Source organism: Phacochoerus africanus, chromosome 1, assembly GCF_016906955.1.
Source record: "Phacochoerus africanus isolate WHEZ1 chromosome 1, ROS_Pafr_v1, whole genome shotgun sequence".
Taxonomy (NCBI): Eukaryota; Metazoa; Chordata; class Mammalia; order Artiodactyla; family Suidae; genus Phacochoerus; species Phacochoerus africanus.
In genome coordinates, this window is record NC_062544.1 from 286,595,718 (window position 1) to 286,612,217 (window position 16,500).

Sequence of the window (16,500 nt, forward strand, 5' to 3'; positions counted from 1 at the left end):
AGAACACGCCCCACAAGGAGGCTGAAAAGCATGGCTCCAGGGACCCTGACCCAATGACACATGCACATCAAAGTCCTGCGCCTCCCAGAGCCTGTCACTGGACACCCCCCCCCCGGGGGGGGGCTTCCTGCCAGAGGTTTTCCGTCTGAACCAGGACCTCCTTGAAGCCCGGGGGCAGCAGGCGCCTGAAGTCCCAACTGCCAAGGGCAAAAGCTCGGCCCTTTCTCCCCAGCCAGGTAATCGAGGAGCAGCCCTACTTTCTGCTTCTCGTGCAACAGTACATCATCATCAGAGCCAGCACCTTGTGACACCTGCCTGACCACAGAGGGCCTCCTGGCTGCCTCCACGGCTCAGGAGGTGCCCCCTCCGAAGCCGACCTTGGCGCTGCTCTGTGGGGTCCCCCAAAGGGGAGGGTGACGGCAGGCTGGCTCTGAAGCCGCGCGGGCTGTCTTCCCTCTCACGGGCCTCGGCTCATGTGTTCCCCGTCTGCCCCTGAGTCCCAGGCGCCCCTGGTCAGCCACTGTCCTGACAGCTGCTCCCATAAGGGACTCGGGCAGAAAGAGGAGGAAGTTCAGGGCGGTGCTCACACTGCAAGTCGGCCCTCGACCAGCCAACCTCCCCTACGAGGAGGCCGACAGCAGAGTGAGCTCCCCACTCCGTGGTGGGCCTCCGGGAGCTCAAAGAACCACCCCTGCCAACAACACCGCCGCCCCGCGCGGAAAAAGACAGACCGTTCTGAAGACGCAGGGGAGAGGAGCCACCAGGACGCGCAGCGGTGCAGCGGGACAGTCCCGCGGCTCTCAAAGGGCAGGACGCGGAGCTCCCCACGGCCCACTGCTTTCCTCGAGACCCCGGGCTGGAGACTGAGAACGCGGCCTCGAGGGTGCGCAGCGGCCCTGGCCCCGGCGCCCGAGAGGAGAGCGGCCCAACACCCGTCCCCTGACCCGTCCCTCCAGAGCTGGCCGTGCAGATCCGGCACCTCCTCCCACACACAGGCCCACGCGGGTCGGGGCTGGCGCAGGCTCAGGCATCCTCGCGTGTCTAGGCCCCTCTTCTCACGGACTCCAGAACACAGGGCCGCGCAGGGGTGGGGGCAGAATGGACCCTGGGCCTCATTCCCAGCCGCCGCGCCGCCCCCGGGTCCGGGCGCGAGTGTGGACGAGGGGAAGAGGGAGCAGGAGACCTGAGGCTCCACGGGCCGTGGTCATGGACACTAGGGGGCTTCGGCTGGCAGCTCTGCAGCACTACCACGTCCGTGTCAGTGAGCTGGATCCAGTCCCACCATACATGATCCACTGCCAGAAAGTAATTTTGATTCTGCTCTCATCACCTGATACTGTTTAAATCAACAACCCAGAATTAAGAGGCAAAGAGTACAATTACAACTTCCAAGTAATCAAAAAGCAGAAAAAGGGGTTAGAAAAAGTAAGTGTTCCACCTGCAAGCTAAGCAAGTTAAACTTCAGAGGGGCTGCGGTACCAATTTCCCACCTTCTTCTAAGTTCTGTGTTTGTCCACTTATACAAGTTAGTGACCACGGGGCCCGCCCTGGAGCAAAGAGCGCCTGCTGGGCAACGCGCCGCAGCCTGCCCAGCTCGGGACACTCGTGACGGCGTGCCGCGTGGTGAGAGCAGCATCGCCCCCCACCCACTCCCCCGCCGCCGAGGAGGGTGAAGCCCAGAGGTTCCACGCTGGGACGTGGACTCGCTGGGCCTGGCCCCACGGCTTCTACACGGTGTTACCCTGTGAGGGACGGGGACCACGGTGAGGAGGACCCTGAACCACTCCGACGCGGAAACAAATCCTCGGCATCCAGATGTCGCTCGGGACGCGGTCAACTGGAAAGAGCTGCACCTCCACTCCTTAAAGGGGCAGAGGGGTGATGTGAAAACCCACAGCGTGGCCCAGAGGCATCAGAGTGGAGGCCGAGGATCAACGGACACGCGAGGCAGGAAGAGGCAGGTGCGGCGGGGGGAGCTGGGTGGCAGCTGCCTGCCCACCCGGGGCGGAGGCCGGACACCTCGAGGGCTGGCAGGAACAGCTCGGCCAAAAGGCACCACAAATCAGCACTCCCTGGTGGCCTAGGGGTTGTCACGACTGTGGCACAGGGTCTATCCAGGCCCAGGAACTTCCACATGCTGCAGGCACGGCCAAACAATGAGAACTGCAATTTAAAAAAAGTATAGCCGACAGCGAGATGGCGCCGCTGGTGGGCAGAGGGGCTGACTACAAATGGGGGGCAGTGGGGAGAGGCGGGAGGTAATAGGACCGCCCCACGTCGGAACTGCGCGTCCCCACCCAGGCCCGCACGCCTGTGTCCAAATGTGCGGAGCCACACAGAGCTGAGGGGAAAGCTCAGGGGTGGGCTCACTGGACGCGGACGTAAAAGAAGGAGGCTTGGTGAGGAGGCAGATCGCCTGAGAGCCACCCACGGCGCCTGCTGAACGACCCGCCCCGGGGAGCGGAGCCTGGTATCCGAGGTGCCCTGGGGCCTCTGGAGAGCGGCACTCGGCTGAACCACCACCACACGGATGCGTCCTGCAAACTGCAGCAGCGCAGGAGGGCACGCCTTCCTCCTCGCAAGGGTTCCCTGGGAACCGCTCCAGGCAGGGAAAACGAAGCCAAGCTGAGCTCGTCTGCTGGGCAGCAGGCCAGCCTTCCCCACGGCCCCCCCACGGCCCCCCACCGGCCCCCCCACCACCCACCAGCTGGCAAGTCAAGCAGCTCAAACTCAGAGCTCAGCAGAAGGAAAAGTCACACACGTCAGAGACCTTTGAGGTCACTCGCAAATAACAGAACATCTAATTACCAAATATGCAAATACTTCCCGCTAAAAAAACACCTTCAGGCAATTCTAAAAGGCAGAGCAATGCAAGCCTCCACCAACTAAAAGCGCTACGATGACAGCACACAACGCTGCCCCACAGCAGATGAAAGTGGGGGCTGCACCAGGACCCTCCCGACACCATCTGCATCTCAACCCCTGGCCCGGAGGAGGAGCACCAGCTTCCAAGGGATGCTGCAGAGACTGTCCACACGAGGTCCACCTCTGCAGGGTTTCAGCGGAGGAAGGACGATGCCGTGAAGAAAGCAAAGCTTCCTCTCTCTCTGACGGCAGAGCCATCCTGAGAGTGGCGGAAGATACAGCGGAGAGAAACGAGCAAAAAGGTGGAAACGAACAGGCACAGCAGCACATTGAACACCTTCACTGACTTCAAAAGAAGAGTCTCGGAGCTCCCGTTGTGGCTCAGCGACTAGCTGAGTGCCCGTGAGGATGTGTCTGATGCCTGGCCTTGCTCAGGGGTTAAGGATCTGGCGTTGTCACAAGCTGCAGCACAAGTCCCGGAGGCGGCTCAGACCCCAAGTGGCTGTGGCTGTGGCGTAGGCTGGTGGCCGCAGCTCTGATTCGACCTCTAGCCTGGGAACTTCCTTATGCCGTAGGTGTGGCTGTAAAAAGAAAAAAAAGAGAAAGAAGAGTCTTAAAACGCACTAGACTATACCGCCTCCTGCTATACGAAGATCTCAGTATTAATCATTCAGTCACGTGCCTTTGTCTCTACAGCACTTTGGCCATAGAATTCGAACTATGTCGTCTCTGGGAGAAATTCCACGATTCGTGGAGAACAGGACCTGCAAACGCATCCTGTGTTGCCTAAAACGAGCTGTTCTTACCGACCGACCCGCCTCAGAAGCATCTGGGCTGACGGTCCGCGGTTCACACACGCGCTCCCGACCCCACACCCACCGAGTCGGACCCGCCAGGGCAGAAGCCGATGGGAAAAGGTTGCTGACAGGTGTGTGCACACACCCGCCTCTGATCACCGCTCCGGGACACCCATCGGAACGTCGCTACGTGTGGAGAGAATTACTCACTCGTGACGATCCCGGCCAAGGCGAAGACAAACTGATTTTCATCCGAGTCCAGCTCCTTGGCATCCCCGTCCAGCGACTTCACAAAACTCTCCATTGTCTGGCCAGTGATGCTGAAAAACTTCACAGCTTTACCCTGAAAGGTCAGAAACGAAGTCTCACAGCCTCTCACAGACACCAGGTCATCTTCAAAATGCCAGAGGACAGACCTTGGTTTTAATTACAGAAGCCATGTTTTACTTCGCTTTATTCTTGTATTTTGTCTTTTTTGGGCCACACCTGCGGCATGCGAAGTTCCCAGGCTGGGGGTTGAATTAGAGCTGTAGCCGCTGGCCTACACCACAGCCACAGCCACACAGGATCTGAGCCACGTCTGCGACCTACTCCATAGCTCATGGCAATGCTGGATCCTTAACCCACTGAGCAAGGCCAGAGATCGAACCCATGTCCTCATGGATGCTACTCAGATGTGTTTCTGCTGAGCCATGACAGAACTCCCAAAAGCAATATTTTAAAACCTATTCCTTCGTTAAAAGTTTCCATTGAAAAGATCAGAAAAAAGGAGCTCGGGGCATGTAGTAAAACTACCCTGAGATGAACAGAATAAAATAAAAATATACATGGGATATATACAAGAGGAGTTCCCTTGCAGTGCAGGTTAAGGATCTTGGCGTTGTCACTGCTGTGGCTTGGGTTCAATCCCTGGCCCAGGAACTCGCACATGCCACGGGGTGGCCAGTATATATATATATTTTCATATACATATTTATGTATATGGGAAAGACTTCAAATTTACAGTGACAGAAGCATTGGGTGAATTCACCCAAATATACTAGAAATAGACCAGAAAAATAAGTTCTTTGTTCTAGGCATGAAATCAGAGGTTCTCAAGCCTCTGGCAAGACTGTTTTTCAAATAAAATCTTTTTTTTTTTTTGGTCTTTTTGCCATTTCTTGGGCCGCTCCCGCGGCATATGGAGGTTCCCAGGCTAGGGGTCGAATCGGAGCCGTAGCCACCGGCCTACGCCAGAGCCACAGCAACGCGGGATCCGAGCCGCGTCTGCAACCTACACCACAACTCACAGCAACGCCGGATCCTTAACCCACTGAGCAAGGGCAGGGACCGAACCCGCAACCTCATGGTTCCTAGTCGGATTCATTAACCACTGCGCCACAACGGGAACTCCTCAAATAAAATCTTAAGTGAAACTTCAACACAAAAGACAGTGAACAGGCTCATCTGGCAGTTTAAACCTTCATTACTCAGCAAAAAGCATTTCCAAGTTTGCAGCCCCTTGAAAGTGCTTCCTTGGGGGGCCAGGGAAGGGATCTGAGAAACAGCGTGAAAACCAGCATATTTTATTACGAGTGGCACAAGGGAGCATCACGGGGTGAGATAAACAGTCTAAGCCAGGAGAGTGGAGTGATTACACAACTCTAGAACTTAGCTGAAAACCACTAATGTACAAAGGAATGCATTTTATGGCATGTAAATTATACCTCAATAAAGCTCAATAAGCTCTGAAACACATTTAGTTTCTCCATCATTTTTATTTCTGCAAGTGATGAGTGACGTGTTACTGGCCTCCACCCGACATGTTGCCACTCAGGACCACGTGACGCCCCAGAGTCAAAGCGCAGTCCCCCGTGAGCTCCTCCTGTCCTCTCCACTGCGGGGCCACCGTGCCGCCACTCCTGCCTCAATCCACAGCTCCGCCACTTCCACCCCCGACACCGCAGGTGCGGCCTGAGCCGCTGGACGAACTTCCAACTAGTTCTCCCGGCCAGTCCCACCCTACAACCCCACCCCTCTACCCGCACTCACTGTCAGGTTCATCCCAAGTTCTCCCCTCGTCCTCTCACTCACTCGGAGCCCCTGAAGGACTCCAGTCCTACGGCCAGGACAAAGCCATCGACCAGGCATGAAAGTTCCTCCACAATCCCATCCCGCCCTCGCCGCTAGGCCTTGTCTGCCCACCTCCCTGCACCCGGGTCGGGTGACTCAGGCACTGTCCCTAGAACAGACCGCAGGCTTCACTCAGTTTATGCCAAGGGCCTTCCTCCCTGCCACTGCTAACTGTTCACCTTAATCAAAGTTCATTTCGAGGAGTTCCTGTCGTGGCTCAGTGGTTAACGAATCCGACTAGGAACCATGAGGTTGCGGGTTCGGTCCCTGGCCTCGCTCAGTGGGTCAAGGAGCCGGCGTTGCCGAGAGCTGTGGTGTAGGTTGCAGACGCGGCTCAGATCCTGCGTTGCTGTGGTGTAGGCCAGAAGCTGCAGCTCCGATTAGACCCCTAGCCTGGGAGCCTCCATACGCCGCAGGTGCGGCCCTGGAAAGACAAAAGACCAAAAAAAAAGTTCATTTCTAATCTCTCTTCCCCTGTTCAGTTCCTGATGCGTGTGTGTGCACATGCTGTTAACATACATGTGTCATACGCCCCGTGACCCATGGAGTAACATATGTACAAGCACTTTCAACCTCGTTAGGCACATAAATGCCAGGCGTTAACAAGGAGACGGGACCACCCCCACAACGCCACACAGATCCCAGGAGGGGAGGGATCTCGTTCGTGCTACGCGTCCCCTGGGGCGGCAGGTGGCAATGGGCCCGACAGGGCTGTGTTCCAAAGCCCTGTGGCGGACAAAAGAAATGGGTTTGGTCTGCAGGCGCCTCGGGGGGGGCACGCCGTCCTGGTCACACAGCACCCAGATGCCCCGGCTCGTGCTTACGCCTCCCAGGATGGCTTTGACCACTTCCTCGCTGCTGGAGACGCCCCACAAAATGGTACAGGCTGCTGCCCCCATTTCTGTGCAATACTCTGCCTGCTGCAGGAGCTGCTGCTTTGCTTCATTCAACTGCTGTCGAAGAGCCAGCTTCTCCTGAAATCAAACCGAAGTAAAATCAGAGAAATGAATAGCCTTCCACCTCAAAACATCTCTACCGTGTCTCCTTTCAAAGACATTTTTAAAGAAAAGAAATGCACAGAGAATATAGTAAATAGTTGGCGAATGAAAACCAGCCCTTAGAAAGGCGTAAGCCGTATCTTTTTAAACTTCAGAGGCAAACATAACACCAACGGAAGAGAACGCACCAGCACATCAGCGTTCCTAAACCCTCCAAAGACCTGACTTCATCTTCCTTAAAGGAAGTTGGAAAACGAGGTCTTCAGGTCCCAAGTGGCGAGACCCAGGAGAGCACCAACCCGGGCAGCTGCAGAAAGCGCCAACCCAACGCAGCAGTGCGCACGCACAGCAAGGTCTCTGATAACGGCGCCTGCCACCACCAGGTTGGTCTCCACTTTTAGAAACGCCACACGAGGCAGCCCAGACCAGGCAGGACAGGCGGGAGCGGGGGCAGGCCAGGAGTGAGAAGGAAGGAGATCCCGGCAGGCTCAGCCCATTACAACCACAGGTCGGAGGCCAGGCAAGACGTCTCCCCGCCCACCGGCGGCTTCCGAAGGAACAGAGCTGGCAAGTCTCAGCCAGGGTTCTTCACCAACACACCGTCCCCAGCACGCGGCCTCCGGCCCCACCAGCACTCCCACAGGCTCGCCTTCGGGTGGGGCCTGGGTGATGTGGGGCCTGCCCGCCCCAGGGTCACTATCCCGTTACCCGCTGTTCCCTTAAAACACGAGCACGTTTCCTTCCTCAGAGCATGGAAAGCACCCACGTAGAAACCCCAGCAGCCCAAGAGCCCACAAGGTGAAGCACACGAGACGGTTTCGGTTCTCCTCTCACAGAGGTGAGTGCAGGACAGGTGAGGCAGAGGGGCTTCCGCCTGTGGGGGACTAGGGAGCAGCAGCCCACAGACCAAACCCTGCGGGCCAAGGGCCCTGCTTCTCAGCTGCCTGGGGGCGATGCATTTGGTACGCAGAGCTTCACACACACTCCTACATGTGGTCGAATGTATTTGAGGGGAACCATGGTCCCTGAGCCAGGGACCCCTGCTAATAAAGCTGTTTTCTGGAATATACTAACTCTGAGTTTTTAGTACACGGCTTCATCACAACAGCAGTCTGGGCTCCTAGACCCCCTCTTCAGCCACTCATGCCAGGGTGACATAGGCAGAATCCGCACCCCGCCCTCCCTCCGGGACGCTGGCTCTGCTCGCAGGGAAGCAGGCTGCATTCCCAGCAGTCTGGCTCTGCTGCTTCCTCCGCAAGGTCAACGAGAACTGTCTTCTGTGGTCACCCCTGCTGGCGGCAAGCAGACAAGCCCCAACACGGGGCTGCACAGAGAGTACAGTAAAACCACGAGGCGCGCAAAGCTACGAAATCCATTCGCAATAACATCAAAAACAAGAAAATACTTTGGGAGTTCCTACTGTGGCGCAGTGGAAACGAATCCGACTAGGAACCACGAGGCTGCAGGTTCGATCCCTGGCCTCGCTCAGTGGGTTAAGGACCCAGTGTTGCCATGAGCTGTGGCATAGGTCGCAGATGCAGCTCAGATCCTGCATTGCCATGGCGGTGGTGCAGGCCAGTAGCTGTAGCTCCAATTCGACCCCTAGCCTGGGAACCTCCATATGCCACAAGTGCAGCCCTAAAAAGCAAAAACAAACAAAAACCCTAGGGATAAATTTAACAAACTTAGTTCAAGCCCTGTACAGTAAAAACTATAAAGCATTATGGAGAAAGGGAAAGACCCAGAGAAAGGGAAAGCTCTATCACGCTCAAGGAGCAGGCGGTCCCACACAGGCTAAGGCGGCAATCCTCAAGTCAATCTAGAGACTCAACACAACCTCTGTGCGAACTCCAGCAGGCCCCTCTGCACACATGACAATCTGACTCTGAAATTCTTATTTCGTGCAAAATGGGAACACAAAAAGAACGTCTGAAAAAAGGACAGAGGATGCGTACCAGCTGATTTAAAAAACAAACCCCCATGAATCTACACTAAAGCTGCAGAAATCAAACCGTGAGACGGTGGCGCAAGGACAGACACACGGCGCAGTGAAACGCTGACATTCATGACAATCGATTTTTGACAAGCGGCCAAGTGGAGCTCCCACGGTGGCTCAGCAGAAATGAACCCTGCTCGTCTCCGTGAGGATGCGGGTTGGATCCCTAGCCTTCCTTGCTCAGTGGGTTAAGGATACGGTGTTGCTGAGAGCTGTAGTACAGGTCGCAGACACAGCTCAGATCTGGCGTTGCTATGGCTGTGGTGCAGACCAGTGGCTTTATCTCTGATTTAACACCCAGCCTGGGTACTTCCATATGCTGCGGGTGCGGCCCTAAGAAAAAAAAAAAGGCGAGGAGTTCCCCCTGTGGCGCAGTGAGATTGGCAGCATCTCTTGAGCACCGGGATGAAGTTTTTGGGTTAAGAATCCAGCGTTGCCACAGCTGCAGGGTAGGTCACAACTGTGGCTCAGATCTGATCCCTGGCCAGGGAATTCCATGTGCCACAAGGCAGCCAAAAAAGAAAAAAAAAAAGCTGCCAAGGCAATTCAATGGAAAAAAATAATCTTTTCAACAATAAACAACTGGGCATCCATATGTAGAAAAAAACTCAAAATGAATCATAGACCTAAATATAAAATTGTGACAAGAGGCGTTTCCATCGTGGCTCAGTGGTTAACGAATCCGACTAGGAACCATGAGGTTGTGGGTTCGATCCCTGACCTCACTCAGTGGGTTAAGGATCCGAATTGCCATAAGCTATGGTGTAGGTCACAGATGTGTCTCAGATCCCACATTGCTGTGGCTGTGGTGTAGACTGGAGGCTACAGCTCTGATTAGATCCCTAGCCTGGGAACCTCCAAATGCCGTGGGTACGGACCTAAAAAGGCGAAAAAAAAAAAACTGTGAGAAGAAAAGCTCTGTGACCTTGGTTAAGCAAATATTTATTAAATATCAAAACAAAATCATAATCCATTAAAAATTATGAATTTAACTTTACCAAAATTTTAAATTTTTATTTTCAAAAGATTCGGTAAGGACGTGGAAAGACAAGCCATGTACTAAAAGATAATATTTCTATATCTAAAAAGGGATGTGTAGGAGTTCCCCTCACGGCTCAGCAGAAATGAATGTGACTAGCGTTCGTGAGGACGCAGGTTCGATCCCTGGCCTTAATCAGTGGGTTACGGATCCAGCATTGCCACGAGCTGTGGTGTAGGTCACAGATGCAGCTCAGATTTTACGTTGCTGTGGCTGGGGAGCAACAGTTACAGCTCTAATTCAACCCCTAGCCTGGGAACCTCCGTATGCCATGGGTGCGGCCATAAAAAGACAAAAAAAAAAGGGGGGGATGTGTGTGAAGAATATATAAAGAATGCTTACAACTCAAAAAGACAAACTATCCAGAGAAAAATAGGTAAAAGATTTTTTTTTTTTTTTTATCTTTTCGGCTGAACCTTGCGGCAGGCAGAAGTTCTGGGGCCAGGGACTTAACCCACATCACAGCGGTGACCCAAGCTACAGCAGTAACAATACCGGATCCTTAACCCACTGTGCCTCCTGGGAATTCCATAAGATTTAAATAAACATTTAACCAAAGAAAACATATAAATGGATAATAAGCACAAGAAAAGATGTTCAACAAAATCAGTTGTGAGGAAAATGCAAATTCACGAGATTCCACTACGCCCACTAAAGTGGTTATAGCCTAAAAGACCAACACTAACAAATGCTCACGAGAATGTGGAAAAAAGACCAGCTATGACGGAAAAAATAAAAATCACTTTTAAAAAAAGAATATGGAAACAAGTAGGACCTTCAAACACTGCTGGGTGGAATGTAGAATGCACGTCTGGTAAACGTTTGCCAGTTTCTCAGAAAGGTAACCAGATGCTCACCACACAACCCAGCAGTTTCATTCCTATGTATCTCCCCAAGAAAAAAATCTTAAAATAAGTACATGCAAAGACCTGCACGTAAACGTTTATAGTAGCATTGTTCATAAGTCAAAAACTAGAAGTAAGCTAAATTCCCATCACCTTGTGAGTGGATAAAGAAAATGTGGTGTATATATACACATACACGTCCATATGGCCGTCCAATGGAATATTATACAGCAATGAAAAAGGAACAAATAATTGATGTAGGCTTACATGAATGAACTTCCAAAACATTACACCAGACACAAAAGGCTACTAGTGTATGATTCCAATTCTACAAAATATCCAAAAAAGGCAAATTATCCAGATAGAAAGCAGATGAGGAGTTCCTCTCGTGGCGCAGTGGTTAACGAATCCGACTAGGAACCATGAGGTTGCGGGTTCGATCCCTGCCCTTGCTCAGTGGGTTAAGGATCCGGCGTTGCAGTGAGCTGTGGTGTAGGTTGCAGACGCGGCTCGGATCCCGCGTTGCTGTGGCTCTGGCGTAGGCCGGCGGCTACAGCTCCAATTAGACCCCTAGCCTGGGAACCTCTATATGTCGCGGGAGCGGCCCAAAGAAATAGCAAAAAGACAAAAAAAAAAAAAAAAAGAAAGCAGATGAGCAGTTGCTTGGGGTAGGGCAAAAGGACAAGGACTAATTAAAATAAAATAGATGGAAATGTTCTAAAAATGGAACAAAAATCCAGCTCACTCATGATAAAAATTCTCAGCAAGCTAGGAATAAAAGGGAAATTGAATTTTTTTTTTTTTTGTCTCTTTGCCTTTTCTTGATCTGCTCCCAAGGCATATAGAGCTTCCCAGTCTGGGGTCTAATCGGAGCTGCAGCCACCAGCCTACGCCGCAGCCACAGCAGCGCGGGATCTGAGCCGCGTCTGTGACCTACACCACAGCTCAGGGCAACGCCGGATCCCCAACCCACTGAGCAAGGGCAGGGATTGAACCCACAATGTCATGGTTCCTAGTCGGATTCGTTAACCACTGCGCACCACGATGGGAACTCTGGAAATTGATTTTTTTTTTTTTGTCTTTTTGCCATTTTCTTGGGCCACTCCCACGGCATATGGAGGTTCCCAGGCTAGGGGTCCAATCGGAGCTGTAGCCACCGGCCTATACCAGAGCCACAGCAACGCGGGATCCGAGCCGCGTCTGCAACCTACACCACAGCTCACGGCAACGCCGGATCCTTAACCCACTGAGCAAGGGCAGGGACCGAACCCGCAACCTCATGGTTCCTAGTCGGATTCGTTCACCACTGCGCCACGACGGGAACTCCTGGAAATTGATTTTTTTAAAAAGAGCATCCACAAATAAGAGAGTATGTGGGAAATTTTTGTACTTTTCACTCAATTTTGCTATAAACCTAAAGCTTCTTTTAAAAACAAAGTCTGTTTCTTTAAAAAAAATCATACTGAATTGCTTGAGACTGAATGATTACCCCCAAGATCAAGAAAAAGGCAAGAATGTCCGCTCCCACCGCTCTTACATAACACAGTTCTGTAGACCTCTCTATGTTTGCAGATGACACGACTGTGCATGATAAAAAACCTCAAGGAATTTACAAAAAGCTCCTAGAACCCCTAAGTGAGTTCAGCCAAATCACAAGATAGAAGATCAACATTTAAAAAAGCAAACTCAAGTTCCCATTGCGGCTCAGTGAGTTAAGAACCCAATTAGTAACCATGAGGACGCAGGTTCCATCCCTGGCCTCACTCAGGGGTTAAGGACCCAGTGTTGCCACGAGCTGTGGCGTAGGTTGCAGAAGCAGCTTGGATGCCGAATTGCTATGGTTGTAGCGTAGGCCAGAAGCTGCAGCTCCAATTTGAGCCCTAGCCTGGGAACTTCCATACACCGTGAGTACAGCCCTAAAAAAAAAAAAAAAAAAAAAAGAGAGAAAATAGGCAAAAGACACAAACAGATTATTTCACAGGAGAAAATACATAGACAGCAAATAAGCATACGAACAGGTTTCAACATCATTAGCCAACAGGGAAAACAAATTAAAACCGAGACACATCTATCAGAACAGCTGAAATAAAACAGCGATAACACCAAATGCTAATCAGGAGGGGGAGGAAGTGACTCACTCATTCTCTGCTGGTGAGAATGTAACATGGTACAGCCACTCGGGAAACAATATGGTAATTTCTTACAAAACCAATCACTTACCACACAACCCAATAACTGCACGCTTGGGCATTTACCCCAGTGAAATGAAAACACACATTCACACAAAAACCTATACGCAGAGGTTCATAATGCCTTTATTCAAGACAGCAAGAAAAAAACGCAACAACCGAATGTGCTTCAATGGGAGCATGGTTATTACACCGCAGTATGTCCATACCGTGCACCACTCCGCAGCAATAAAAAGCAACCCACTAGTAATGCACGCAACTACCTGGCTGCATCTAATGAAGAAGCCAGTATCAGAAGGTTACAGACTGAATTACTCCTTTTTTGTTGATTTATTTATTGGCTTTTTTACATTACCAGTCGGATTCGTTTCTGCTGTGCACAAAAGAAACTCCAGCCTACCTCAATTTTGAGACTAAAACTCATCCTCTCATCTGTCCTACCTGCTCGATATTAAAGTCTATACAAAGTCCACCAGTTCTGGAAAACCTCCACTACAGCCACAAACATTCAGAGCTCCTTCGAGAGAGAAGGCAGCACAAAACAGAGCTGGGCTCGCGGGCAGAGGGTGGGACCTTGGACCAGCACCGGACGGCCTGCAGGTTAACACCACCTGCTGACCCACCTGCATGGACAGCTGCTGCCCACCTGTCAGCACACAGGAAACAGCACCTCCCAGCTGCCGTCACTGGTACTATTCCTATTTTACTATTCCAAAATAAAAACACACTCAAGCTCCAAATCTCAGCAGAAGTGGCAGAATAGTTCCAGCTTTATAGAAGAGAAGAGGAAATAATGTATTCCATACAAATAAATGTGTAACTTTTAAGAACCAAATATCAGAATGAAATAAAATTGGTTATTTCTAAAATATCAGTAAATGCTCTAAGTTAATTACAAATGTTTCTATTTCATGTATCTATCTTCATCGTAAATCATCATATACATGATTTTTTTCAAGATTCTTATCATACGGTGTTCACAGTGTCATGACACAGCGGAAATGAATCCGACGAGGAACTATGAGGTTGTGGGTTCTATCCCTGGCCTCGCTCAGTAGGTTGAGGATCCTGCATTGCCGTGGCTGTGGCATAGGCTGGTAGCTGTAGCTCCAATTAGACCCCTAGCCTGGGAACCTCCATATGCCACAGGTGCAGTCCTAAAAAATAATAATAATACTGTGAAAAACGGTTTTTCAAACATAAAAAATAACAGTAAGCCATTATTAAAACACACCAAGGAGTTCCCACTGTGGCACAGAGGAAACGAATCCGACTAGGAACCATGAGGTTGCAGGTTCGATCCCTGGCCTTGCTCAGTGGGTTAAGGATCCAGCATTGCCGTGAGGTGTGGTGTAGGTCACAGATGCGGCTCGGATCTGGTGCTGCTGTGGCTGTGGTGTAGGCCAGCAGTTGGAGCTCCAATTAGACCCCTAGCCTGGGAACCTCCATATGCCACGGGAGTGGCCCAAGAAATAGCAAAAAGACAAAAAAAAAAACAAAAAACACAACTACAGCAGCCTAGGTCTCTGAGGAGGCACAGGTTGGATCTCCGGCCCGGTGTTGCAGGTTAAAGGATCCAGCATAGGTTGCAGATGCAGCCTGGATTCAGTCCCTGGTCCAGGAACTTCCATATACCATGGGTCCAGCCATTAAGGAGAAAAAAGACACCAAGTAAACAATCTCCGCATTACCTGGTTGTAAAATCCAAATGATCAGCTATTTTCCAACCCATTCAGAATAAACACAGTTAAAAACTCAATGTCCTGAGGCTTAAGGGCCAGGCCGTGGCCAGCACCACCCTACCGACCCGGGCCTGGCCCTGGCCTGCGCGTCGCTGCCTGTGGGCATCGCACCTTCTTCTCTCGCACGCTGTCCGCTTGCACAGACTCCAGGCGGGCTTTGAAGTGCTCACAATCCATTCGCAGTTGCTCCAATTCTTGCTCTTTCCTTTCCAGGTCTATAAGAGACACAGAAATACTATTTCAAATCACTCATCTCTCCTAAGCACCATTTTGCTTAATCTTCTCTTAGGAAAACCTAATTTCTTGGGCAGGATTATTCACCTAATCAGCCCTCGAGTAACCAATATTCTAAAAGTCCTGCTTTTTAAGTTTTTGTCAGGTTTTAGCCAATAGCTTTTTGCTGTTTTCTTTTCGTGTTTCTAAGACCTCATCTTACTGCCAGACTTGTACGCAAGGTTTTAAGAAAGTGTGTTATTTAAAGAGCAGAAGGCAGAGCTGAGCAGCCCGACTGTCTCATGCCACAGACTTGCGTATCTGCTCCACAAACGGCAGAACAGCTCAGCGAGGAGACGGTGCCAGCCGGGGCTGATTCACAAAGCCTGTCTCACCAACTGGCAGACGGACTCAATGGGAACAGCTGGGGAGTAGTCAATGGAGCAATGAAAGCGCCCTTGCTGGCAGCAAGAAGAGGCCCCAGGGAAGGCGGGAGCCCTGGGCTGCGTCCTCTCCACGCATTCGTCCAGATGAAGGTTCAAACGGCCAACAAAAGTCCCCGAGACATCCACGTTAATCAGTCTGAAATCAAAAGTATTATCAACTTTAAATAAAAGACATCATGCTACAGAAATACTGACGTCCAAAAAGCAAAGAAACAGATAATTTAGTTTGAGGTACCTTGATTTCAAGGACTAGGATACCGTCCGTTTCGGTGCTCGCATGTACCACGACCCGAGGGGGCGTGTGCTCAGAGCTACTGGTTTAACTTCATTAAAGCAGCGATGCCTGGGGATGGTGACCCTCAAACGGCCCAAGAGAACCCCCGGAAGGCTGGGTCAAGCACAGCCCGCCGGCCCCGCCCGCAGTTTCCGCCTCAGGACTCCTGGAGCGGGCCTGGGAACCTGCACGGGTTCCCGGGGGAGGCTGGGCCAGCCAGCCTGGGAACCGACGTGGAGAACTGCTTCCGGGCAACCGCAGTCTCTCATCACTAACAAAACAAAATCAACACACAACCAGCAACGGCAAACCAGAGAACCCAGCCCGAGGAATGCCAAGAGCTGAAAAACGGAGGACGGCAGAAGGCCGCCTGCCCTGAGATGCCTGGAAAACGCAGCATGGCTCCACCCTAGAAAAGAGGCTCAGACACCCTCCAGCAGACCCCAGAGCAGAGACAAGGTGGCTCTGTGACCGAGGGCTCTGGGAAAGGCCAAACAAGAGCCTGGGGGGACAAGGGACTAATGCCAAGAACAGTTCAGACACCCAAAGCTCTCGCATTTTGGCTGCTTGGGCCCTGGTTACTGCACCGGTGCAGGTCCAATCCCTGGCCCAGTAACTCACGCAGGCTGTAGTTTCTCTGCCACTGGGGAGGAGAAGCACAGGGCCGTCCCCCTCACACCAGTGTTCTCTTCTGCCCTTTGGTTGTCCTATGCCACAACCTGACTGGCACTGGGATTCTTTATATTGTCCCACTCCTCCCAGCCACCCAAGAAATCAACTCTACCCATCAACTACTACGCTTTGAAAACTACTGATCTGCCTATGGTGACAACAAAAACATATCTAATTACGAATGAAATATGAACCGCATATGGTCACAGGCAAAAAGAAACAAAATGAAAAAAAAAAAACTAAGACAAAATCTTCGGTGGTATAAAATTTTTTCTTTGGTTAACTTTTAATCTCTTCTTCTTCTTAAACTGG

At 51.5% G+C, this 16,500-nt stretch overlaps 1 protein-coding gene across 10 annotated transcripts in view; it reads right to left on the reverse strand.

The window, feature by feature from the left end:
• Positions 1-16,500, reverse strand: part of HSF2BP (heat shock transcription factor 2 binding protein) — an 84,850-nt gene that overhangs the window by 53,067 nt on the left and 15,283 nt on the right. For 9 of the 10 annotated variants that reach the window (XM_047797502.1, XM_047797508.1, XM_047797513.1 and 6 more), the window contains 3 exons: positions 14,695-14,798; positions 6,599-6,748; positions 3,873-4,005 (listed from right to left, as the gene is read on the reverse strand). In XM_047797502.1, coding sequence (XP_047653458.1) covers positions 3,873-4,005; positions 6,599-6,748; positions 14,695-14,798 — 387 coding nt within the window. The remainder of the gene's footprint in view (positions 1-3,872; positions 4,006-6,598; positions 6,749-14,694; positions 14,799-16,500) is intronic. The other variant, XM_047797524.1, reaches the window with a different exon arrangement.